At 41.6% G+C, this 11,362-nt stretch overlaps 1 protein-coding gene across 1 annotated transcript; it reads left to right on the top strand.

The window, feature by feature from the left end:
• The first annotated feature begins 277 nt into the window (after positions 1–277).
• LOC144783775 (cathelicidin-1-like) lies at positions 278–10,707 on the top strand. Its single transcript, XM_078662468.1, has 4 exons — positions 278–544; positions 857–961; positions 5,490–5,573; positions 8,615–10,707. Exons 1-4 carry the CDS (start codon positions 311–313, stop codon positions 8,756–8,758), a joined length of 567 nt encoding a protein of 188 aa, XP_078518594.1. The 5' UTR covers positions 278–310; the 3' UTR covers positions 8,759–10,707.
• The last annotated feature ends 655 nt before the right edge of the window (positions 10,708–11,362 follow it).

The following is an 11,362-nucleotide window of genomic DNA, read 5'->3' as shown; positions in this document are numbered from 1 at the left end:
CATATTACGTAAATTATCCAATATGGGACATGCCAGGTGGGGACCAAAGATCCTTCTGAAAAATCAAATTCTTAATGTTAGTGTTTTAATCTTTTCAAAGCAAAAAATGCAGAAGCTATAAAGAACCTGAAGCTCTCCTATTTGGCTTGTGCAAAGTCGTTATCATTTCCTCACTTCTTGTTGTTGCAATCTTATAAGTTACAGGCACAAACATTTCATCAGAGTTTGGGATACACAGTGTATCAGCTATGTTTATCATTAGTTCTTGGACGCAAGTCAGAAATGAAGGGGAAGCACCAGCCCAGATAAAATGGGTGGCTTCTATGGGTGTCAGTGGCACACCGGGCTTTGTCCTCAGCAGAGCACACCAAGGATGCAGGCCTTATTTGCAGTCTTCACTGTGCTTTCTGTGGCTAAAGCAGCCACCATCCCTCCACCTCCCATGGTTTCCTGGCGCGTTGAAGACGCTGTTGACTTCTTCAACAAGGGGTCCAACCAAGACTACATCTTTAAACTTGTAGAAGTTGATCCCCAGTATGACTTGGTGAGTACCTAATATATTGCATTGGAGCCACGAATGGTTGACTATTAAATGACCTTATTTGGAAAATAAGAAAATTATTCAGTTAAGAAAATTACAAAGTTGTTCCTCCATGAAGTGCCTCCACTTATATTTACTACCTTGAGTTTATTAAATATTGTAGCAGTTCTACTTTTCTGCCAAATCAGCATAGGTGACCTTGAAATGTGTAAGGAATGAGGTGCTGAAGCTCCTTTTGCATACACTACTTGAGTCTATTCTCAAGCAGAATTGCAGCTCTGATATTACCATTGTTTTATATTTCATTCCTCCAAGGATGAGCCTGCAAGCACTCTACAGCTGCAGTTTATGGTGAAGGAGACCGAGTGCCTGAAGTCAGAGAACAAAACTATTGAAGAATGCAACTTCCAAGAGCATGGGGTAAGTAAATATTCACATTGCTGTGCATAGGTTTACCTCTGTGAATGCATGTGTTTATAGGCTTCCTAAAGTTAGTTCTCTAAATCTTTAAATCATATGTCAACAGCCTTTGTCTCTTCATTTCGTTGGTCAGAAGCAAATGTGTCACCTCTGCTTTTAGACCATTGCTCCAAGTCTCTAAGGACCCTATTCTGAGTTCATCGGTCCCATGGACCACAAAACCTGAGGTGGCGGACCACAGACCGCCAGACTGGCAGTTCGCCCGTCACATTAGGAGGGTGGCAGTTGAACCGCCATGGGACCGTTGCTGCCGCCAGGGATCCATGAAGCCTTGCAGTGCCGCAGCGGTCTGAGGCCCTTAATATGCTGGTGGTGCTGCTGTGGCTCTGCCAAGCATATTAGGAGTTCACTCACTGCCACACTTTTCATTGCATTGAGGAAACAAAGGGGGCTCTACAGGGTCCCCTGTTGCCTCTACACATGGGGTGCATGCAGTGGGGCACATGTTGTGCCCCCCTGCGTGCATTATCTTGACAGTCCATGCCCTGCAGGAACGGCCTTTTACGCTCCCATTGTGGTGCCTTTTTCAAAGGAGCCCCAGTGGATCAAATAAGTCATACTCTGGCAGGCTATCTCATGGCTTTGGCAGTCTTGAGCAGGGCAGAAGGGTGGTGGCCCCGCTCCGTGACCGCCAAAGTCATAATAAAGCCCTAAGTCCCATGTGTCTTGGTTATCATAGGTCCAGGATGCAGTACTCTGGTCATAGTCACTGTCATAACTGAGACCTACAGTATGATAAACAGAAGTGCGGTGGAAACAGGACTAGCAGCAATCTGCTGAACTACAACCCATAGACTGCATATATATGTCCATCACCACTTTAATATAGGGCTGAAAGGAAAAGATATGGAGGGGTAATAAACAACTTGTGACTAGACCTGTGTAAAGCTAGGCATTATCACCTTGCATGAGATCGTTTGAAAACAACCATTATAGTTATATATCATCCAAAATAGCTCTTGGAAATATTTCCATAGCTTGCAGGTAAAATACCTCTTCGAAAAGTTCCGTTTTCAGGAGTTCCCACACTCAATCGAATCAGCTTCAGTTGAGGGATGTTCAATGAAGTCGTTGTGTGGTATCGAACCCTGGATATATAGGATTTTCTTTCAAAAGTAATCTCCTAAAGGATTGCTCCTTGATCAGATTGACCCATTATGATTACAGGTCTCTGACTGTAGCATAAATGACATGTCTGATTTTGTAGGTAAAAAAGGGCTTTGCCGCAATCACAATATGCTTTGTGCACAACAAGTTCTCTGTTTTGCCCTGCTCGTCTTTTTTTACAAGTATTTGCATAATTGTGGGCTGCCCAGATCCTGAGTTCTTTAATGATGTTTTTATTAATCGGTAGAACTTTCAGTAAACTAGTAACTGCATGGATCTTTTTCTTCATCTGTTTAATTGCACATGTAAATATTATCTGATTCTGAGCAGTTAATCGTTTCTGATGCACTGATGGCATTATCTTGACTGGGACAGACCAATTGGTAAGCAGCGTCCACAAAGAGGCACGCTGCTGTCTGCTAAGCTCGCATCTCTGTATTTCACTGCCTTTGTTGTCCATTGTGTTCAGCGGCTGTACACAAGCAGCAATCAAAAGAGGGCAGTGGGGAAGCCCACAGGGCACCCCCGAGATGATTAAGGACTCCTTGATCTCAGGGTAATATTTAACAATTACATTTCTATTAAAGATTAACTTTTTTTTTATTAACTTTGCTGAAAGATTAATTTTTTTTAAAACAGCCCAAACGTATTGCTACAAGACATGTTAGAAGGACTTTCCTACATCGACCAGAATGGCAGACAGAGGTTTAGCTTATCTGGTGATTATTTCGCTCACCACGTTCAGGCCCAACACACTTCCATGCAAGTGCTGATTCAGAATAAAGCCAAGGGATGTACATCCCCAACTGAAGAACAGGAATTATGTGCTTGATGTGAAGACCATCTTGTTAAAGGTTATATTTAAAAAATGAAAAAAACACAGCACTTTTTACTGCTTAACAGTCATGACATAGTTGTTTCTAACTTTGTGGGATTGAAAGCATCTGAAATAAATAGTTTATTTGGTTCTGGCTTGAACAGCAATATTTTGGTAGCGACAGCCAATTAGGTAACTTTCCTCTAGCTTGAGAGGCTGCTAGAGGCACACTCCTATACATCCCAAGAGCTTAATCTTTCATAAAGAGTCCATCGCTGTCCCATTTGGCAAACATGGGGGCATATCAGCAAGACAATTATCGCCGCTTTAGCGGCCGTTTTCATCTGGAAAGCAGCGATAATTGTATTGCCCTATTAGCAAGGTCACGCTATCACATGAATCCTTGCCTCAGCGCCCTTTCCCTTAACGCCCAGCTTTGCATCTCTAATGAGATGCAAAGTGGGCGTTCCTCCCCAGAATAATGGGAGAAATGTCGCTAAGCAACATTTCTCCTATTATCAAGCCTCACGCTAACCTGCAGAGCGATAAGAAAAGTAGCGCTAATTTCAGTTATCGCTACTTTCCTTACACCTGCTTTTCATCTGACTTAGCCATGATATGCTATGGAAGGTGGATATCATGGCTAAGTCTGCCCTGCCCTATCAGCAAAGATTCGCCAAACGTTGTGCGATTATCGCTGGATTTCCAGCGATAATCGCACATTTGGCAGCTTACACCTTGATTTTTATCGCTGTTGAGAGGAGCGTTGCTGATAGCACGCTATCTCAGCAATAAAAATCAGCATTACCCGGCGATAATTCTCCTTGCGCTAAGCACGCTGAGAGATAATTATCTCTGGTTCTTGCTGATATGCCCCATGGTGTCTTTCTTCATCCATATTTCAACCATAAAAAACTTTATCTCAAAGTGTTGTCTCTGAGACAAGTCCAAAACCTAAATTCCCGACTTTCATGCATTGTGATCTGAATGTCAGCACCATAACCTGACACTTAGCACCACCAAGACAGCATTCAGTGTCATCTCCAGCAGAAAATAGCTAAGGTGAGGGACAATTTGAGCTTAACAATATGGCGCTAAAAGACTTTTTTCCCAGACCAACAATCTGGAAAACACTCACTGAGCTTCCACATCAACTTCCATCTGTTTTCAAGGAGACATATTTCCACAAATCACATGCCAACTGGAGAAAATCAGGCCTAATTCAGAAATCTATACTATACCCACCAGACACTAGCTTCCTAGCCAAGTAACAAGTACTAATACTGTCTTTAATGATAGGTCATTTGTCATATGTCTACTCCCTGGAGTACCAGAGTCCTTCTTCAATTATTAATAGTTGTATTTTCTGCAACCGCATACATATGATTAATCAGCAGACAGTTCACCAACCTCACCTCATTTTAATCATCTGATTCTAATGTGTTCCATGCTTCAATTTGGTGTCCTCCATCTTTAAGCCTGTAAGCCACAGGAAATTCATGTGTTTGACTACTGAGAATGTCACCATCTGGGGTGAAATTCATGCCTGTATGTATTCAAGTATAGAGCAAAAACGTACCTACAAAGTAGCAGGACTCTATAGAGTGGCAAACGTACAAAAGGGGGTAATGAGCAGGGTGTACAAAAGAGAAGTAGGGGAGAGATTTAACGGGGAAGTAGAGTGGAGAGTGATCCACGATGGGGAAGGAAGTTATAATGGGTGTGGTTTTATTCACATGGATACGGCACAAAGTCATGATTTTACCCTTCTAAAGAGAACAAAACACAGAGAACAAAACACATATTCATTGGGTTTTCCCCAATGAGCAAATGTTTCACAAACACAATTCACCATATGTCATCCTACAATATCCTCCTCTGTTGGTGCTCAGAGGATTCCAGAGGTAATGTCCACACTGAAGAAGTGGATCAGGTCAAGATTAACATATGCGATCACAACCATACATAGTAACATACAGCTGTAGCCGCTGCAGGTAAGAGTGGTGATGCGGGCTGGGGGATTTCAAGAGACGACTCAAGGGAGCATTAATTATTTATTTAATTTTCCCTTGTGGTCATCTCTCGAAATCCCCCCCGCCAGCCAGCCCCACGCTTTTACCTGCAGCGGCCACGGCTGGTAGCAAAGTACAGACGCAAGGCATGCAAGTCAGAATTGTTAATTCTACATTTAAAATCATATTGCATAGGCAACACCTCCTCTCTATAAAGCTTCCAAAGCTAAGATGTTGACAGATGAAGGAAAAATACCTACCGCTTAAATTAGACTAGTCTCAGGCCTTGTGCTCACTCAGAGGCCAAAGAAATGGACGCAGTGGTCTTTTTCGATTGTCACTATCTACATACCTACGGAAGGGAACTTGATATTCCTGACAGTACACCTGGTTCAGTTATCTGGAGCAGTGTGTCCTGTTATGCCCCATCACATGTTCAATACATCAGGCCCCCATCCCAGTCATGTCTCACTTTTTGGCCCATGCAGATAATATATGCTGACATTCAGTGCTATGTTACTTTTGCTTGCAGGCAATAAAAGTGTGCTCAGCGGTCTTCCTCGTGGACCCAGAAAGAAATGGAATTGTGGTCACTTGCGAAAGCTTTGTCACCGAGGTATGTATTCACTTTTAATAACTTGCGATTTCCTAGGGGTTTTTTGTAAGTTGTTTCTGCTAATTTTGTAATGAAACATGAAGCCTCTTGAGAAGAGAGTACTGCATTTCTCCAAAGTACAAATGGCATAAATCTAATAAAAACATTTGCTACAGGCCAAACAGTGTTTTGGTATCCCAAACATCCACTTTACCATGGTATTCCTGTAGGAACCGAGTTTGTGTGTGTATGTGCTCCGTGTAATAGGACAGCATGCAATAACATATACTAAAGTCAGCCAATGGCTGAAGTGGGCTGAAACATTGCTCCTTGCTGGAGTGGAAGGAACAAAAATGTAAATGACACCAACCACTGACTAATTAACGAAGTCAGGCTAAAACCACTATAAGTATTTATGCCATACACATAATTGTAGTAAATTCAAAAGATTTTGGCTAATACAGATCTAAAAAGAATCAATCAGTCTGTCATTGGCTGCAATCCTCTTGCCTTAGAGAGAGAGAAAGAAAGAAAGAAAGAGAGAAAGAAAGAAAGAAAGAAAGAAAGAAAGAAAGAAAGAAAGAAAGAAAGAAAGAAAGAAAGAAAGAAAGAAAGAAGTTTCAAATAGACACAATCTGATATGCAGTGAAATAACAGCAAAAAAACACTGGCACTGAAGGGAACTAGCTTGTGTGCGGATGTGCTCATTGGGAGAGGATAAAATGCAGTCCCTCAATGTTAAGTTAATCAGTTTCTGAACTAAGCTACATACTTAAGTGGACTAAAAATGTGAATGACACAACAGACCAATGGATGCAGAGAGGCGCCTAAAAGCCCCTGTATGCAAGTATATTATTGCATTTAAGTAAAATCAACAGGTCAGGGATAATGCTACACATGGGTACAGATGACTTCACACAGGGGTACAGAGCAGTTAACTTGCCCTCCCTTGTTTGAAAAAAGACCAGGTCTCGAGGGGCAGGAATCAATCCATCCTGTACCTTTGTTCACATTCCACTTGAAGCAAGTTGCAGTTGTCACCCTGCTTCTCAAGAGTCAGTTTTCATCTTCATGCAAAGCCACTGTTACCCACTTAAGGCTTACTTACTTGTCTTTCAGGCATGAGTCCCTCTGAGATACATGTATGACTGGCCTGGTTGCAAAATACTGGGGGACTCTAAACAACCCTGTAGTAATCCATGCAATCTTTCGATGCATACTCATATATAATGTAATTACGCATGTCTGCATGACACAATACTGCACGCCCACGCAACCACTGCTTTTGGTTCTCCTAGCGATGCCACTTTTTGCATTGTTCATACAAAATAAGCTTGAGTGACTCGAGCTCCGATATCACTGGGACGTAACACCCTTTGACTTTGTTAATTTTATTTGGTCGTTAAATGTTTGAACTATTTTATATATTTTATTCGATGTCTGATTTATGAGGAAATTCCCATTGTTTTTGTAAATGATTTTAGGTAATCATACAATAAAGATTGTACTTACTTCACTGTTACCCATTTGAGAAACGTTACACATTTTTAATTTCAAGTAACTGGCCAACAGGGGCAATCAACAGGTAAGAAACAGTGAAAAACCTGCGTTCTTTGATAAGTGTCATGCATTCTTTTTAGGTATAGTTCTGCAGGGCTCCATTGCCCATAGTCCACAGTACACTGCTTTTTGTTTAGCACTGTGCCTCCTAAATTCACTACATCCTCTAAAGTTGTATCCCTTTGCATTGTCTGAGATACACACACTCAGAAACCGGGGAACATCCTTTACAACGCAACTGTTACAACGAAGTACCTTTATGACGCAACCCTTACAACGCAACTTTTACAACGACTTGCCCTGGGGGCTCTCTAGGATAGGGAATAGTTTCCAACACCTTCCCTACTATCCACGGGGACTGGAGTTGGAATAGTAAATTAAACTATTCACTATCCAGCGCCCCCCAGCGCAAGTCGTTGTAACGATTTGCGTTGTAAAACTTGCGTCGTAAAGGCATTCTTTGTAATAGCATGCGTTGTAACATCATACATCCTCAGAAACCACATGCACTGCTCTATTCCAGGGGTTTACAGAACACTTGATAAATATCACTGTTACTTTGCCTATAGTTTAAAGTAAATGTTTAAACATTGTTTCTAAATGTATCTTTCCACTTCTTTATTTTTAATTAATCTTGTCACGGTTGACGATTCTAGCTAAAGATGAAGACGGGGTGTAAGGGGCAACTCCTACTTTACATTCTTCTTTTTCGCTATCTGGACTTCTGGTAGCACAGGGGCATATTATCAACAACTAGCGATATTTATCGCTAAATAGGCTTAGCAACATTATTTTTATCGCCGAGCATCGCCGGATTTTATCGCAGAGATAACGTCCTATTAGCAACGTTTATCTCTGAAGCGATAAAATTTCCGGCGATAGCGGCGAAATGCGTGAATATCGCTGTGAATCCAGCGATATTCAGGCATTATCGCTAACAGGGACATAGCCTGAATATCCACCTCCCATTGGATATACAGGCTAAGAACTGGTCTGAGCAGGCATTAGGTTTTGGAGATATTCTCGCTTAGCGCAAATATTTCCATCGCTATGCCTCCGTTGATAATAGGCGATAGCGATGTTAGCGACTGCTTTCAGTCGCTAACAGGTTGGGTACGCCCACTTTGCATGTCATTAGCGATAAATATCGCTGACGTGCAAAGTGGGCCCCAAACCGCTCGCTATCGCCTACAAGCTGTCGCTAACTGCTGTTAGCGACAGCTTGCTAATAGGGCGATAGAATTATTGCCGCTTAAAGGCCGAAAACGGCCGCTAAAGCGGCGATATTCTCTTATCGCCCGCCTTGATAATATGCCCCACAGTTCTGGGCTTTGTCTTTTCTACCCTATTCTCGAGTTTGGGAATAGAGCTGCTGGCAGCGAATAGCTTTTCCATTGGTACATTGAATAGGCCTTGCTATGACACAGGGCAACTTGTCAAGGACAAAGAGTATGTGGGTGTATTCATCTTGATGCCTTGACAAAGGTTTTTCTCTTTTGCAGAGTTCTCGTGTTCGGAGGTCCAGCTGGAGCTACCGAAGGAGACACAACAGAACGTACTACAGGCCGAGACCTAACAGTTACACCAATATCGTGAACCGAAGGCGCCCCAACACCAACGGGAACACTGGGCTCATATATGTGTAGGGACCTCAGATAATGGTTATTATGTGCTTTGCTTGACAGGCACCACAATCCTATGTTTTTAGAACGTACTGAATATCTTCTCCTTCAAACATAAGTCTACATACTTGAAAATGTTTCTACATTTTCCCTCCTTTCTCCATTTGTGGTCTTTTTCATTTCAAAGTGAGGTATTAGGAACCATTTCTCTCAGAGTATTACAACGTTTTTGTTCTCTGAACAAAATAAACGTTTTCTGACTACTTCTAAAACTTCTTAAAGTTGATTGAAAGAAAAAAAAAAACCTGTACATTACAAATGTTTAAAAAATCCAAAAGGGGAAACACCGAATTGTTAATTGAAATGTCATAACAGAAATTTAAACCTCTCACCTTTTAGATATAAATTTATAATTTTGCACAAATTCTTTCCTACAAATGATCAATTTGTAAATGCGTTTCTCCTCAACTTCAGAAGGCTGAAGGAGATGAAATTTAGTAACTTAGCACCTCTTTTCTTTGCACCAAAACAGTGACGTTTGCGCTGAGATCAACCTCAGCCTTCCAGTAGGTAATTATGGTTGATTCTTGTTCCAACCCATGTATGCTCACTGTGTACCCTAATGGATCCCGTCTGCTCATGGGCGGGTAGTGTTTTCATGCTCAAGAATCCACTCGAGGCACAATTGCCAGCACAATAGATGGTACACCCGAAAGGACTGTATGTATCAAACTATCAAGCAATGCATTTGTATATCGAAAGGGAGGACTTTGTGTTCTCACTTGACTCTCTTAGGGCCAGATTTAGGAAGCCTAATACCGGTCGGTAACGGCCGAAATTACCCAATTTCAGCCGTTACCGACCGGTATTAGACTTTTCTGATGTAGGAGGCCAAAATGAAGGATTAATCGGTAATTTAAGGAATCGGTAAATTACGGAATTCTTAAAAATCCCTTTAATGTAGGGAGCACTGAAATGAGTGCTTTTCCCATTTCAGAATTCGTTATTTACCACCAACTACAAGTTGGTGGTAAATATCGAAAACCCTGAAAAAAGCAATTTTTTGCAATTTATGACAGTGCCATGTGGCAGACATACATGCCCTTAGGGCATATATGTGTGCCACATGTGCACCCATGCACTATTCAGGGGTGCAACAGGGTGTCAAAGTGCCACCCTGCCACCCTTGACTGTGTTCCCCCTTTTACCGAATCGGTATTTACTGATTCGGTAATTCCCATTCATTCCTATGGGCCTGGAGGCCCATAGGGATGAATGGGAAATACCGAATCGGTAAATACCGATTTGGTATTTACCAAATCTTACCGATTCGGTAAAAAATACCGAATGATTACCTACATCCAATTTACCGATTCTAAAATACCGAATCGGTAAAATTTTGGCATTTTAGAATCGGTAAATCTGGATTACATATATCTGGCCCCTAGTTTGGTGTCTGAAGTATTTCACCATATTTTAAACTCCCTGAATTGACATATCCTCATAGAAATGTTTCAAACTTCAAAATGCCTTTCAATATCCCGTCTCAGTTTGGAAACAAACTTGGAATATTCCATTTGCAGTCCCTCTCTTTCACAGTCCCGTCTACTTTCACAATTATTAATCCATGTACGATACATCATATTCAGACCAAAAAAGTGCTATGAATACCTTCGAAATCCTCTCAGGACTATGTTATTGGTGAGACCAAATGCAGGATGCGGACATGTATTGACAAGTTCGCTGGTGTGTTCACTGTTTCAGGTCAGTTGCTTATTGTTAGGTCCCTACCACAAAAGAATGACCTCAGCTTAATCGCATTTCAAGATACATTTAATTACATATTTAACTTGTGGGAATACGTATTTGTTAATTGTTTCCTGTTTAATCACCCAATGGCAGTGATGTCTACCTGGGCTCAAGTACAAGGAGGAAAAGGCTGTACCATTACTAATAAAGCATGTGTTCTCAAAGCTTGTGTTGCTCTTATCTCTGTAATGAATGAATGAATGAAAGTATTTGTGGAGCGCGCTACTACCGAGGCATCTTAGCGGTAGAGAAAATGAGCAGAACACAATGCAGTCAAGGGATTATTATTGAGTAAAGAGCCAGGTTTTGATTTCCTTCCGGAACAGCATTCTGTTTGTTTCTTTTCTCAGAAGACCAGGGATTGAATTCCATAATGTGGATGAGAGAAAGGAAAAATGTTTTCCTCCCCATCTTGCTTTCTTTATCTTGGGGAGTTTGACCAACCCAAGCGTGGCCGATCTTAAATTACGCATAGGTGTATAGTGGGAAAACAAGGACTGTACATCCTCTGCTCCACCGCCCAACAGGGCTTTATGAACCAGAGTGATTTAAACTCAATGCGCCGTCGTACCAGGAGCCAATGAAGTTGTAATCAGATAGAGAATTTGACTTTATTTGAGGTATCATGAAACAAGTACCAGGGAAAAACAGAAATTACTGATTCCATACTGTCTCACTTCTCGCGGTAGTCTAGAACATTACAATAAGAACATTGTGACCATATTAAGAAAGTTTGTTCAAGAATTAGGGAGCGGTTTGGATGGATGAGTATACCTTGTTCTGATGGCTTTTCCACCATCCCCATCTTTTCCATCAGGT

Source organism: Lissotriton helveticus, chromosome 10 (assembly GCF_964261635.1).
Source record: "Lissotriton helveticus chromosome 10, aLisHel1.1, whole genome shotgun sequence".
Classification (NCBI taxonomy): domain Eukaryota; kingdom Metazoa; phylum Chordata; class Amphibia; order Caudata; family Salamandridae; genus Lissotriton; species Lissotriton helveticus.
The sequence above is the reverse complement of the archived record's forward strand: the minus strand, read 5'-3'. Positions and strand labels throughout refer to the sequence as shown.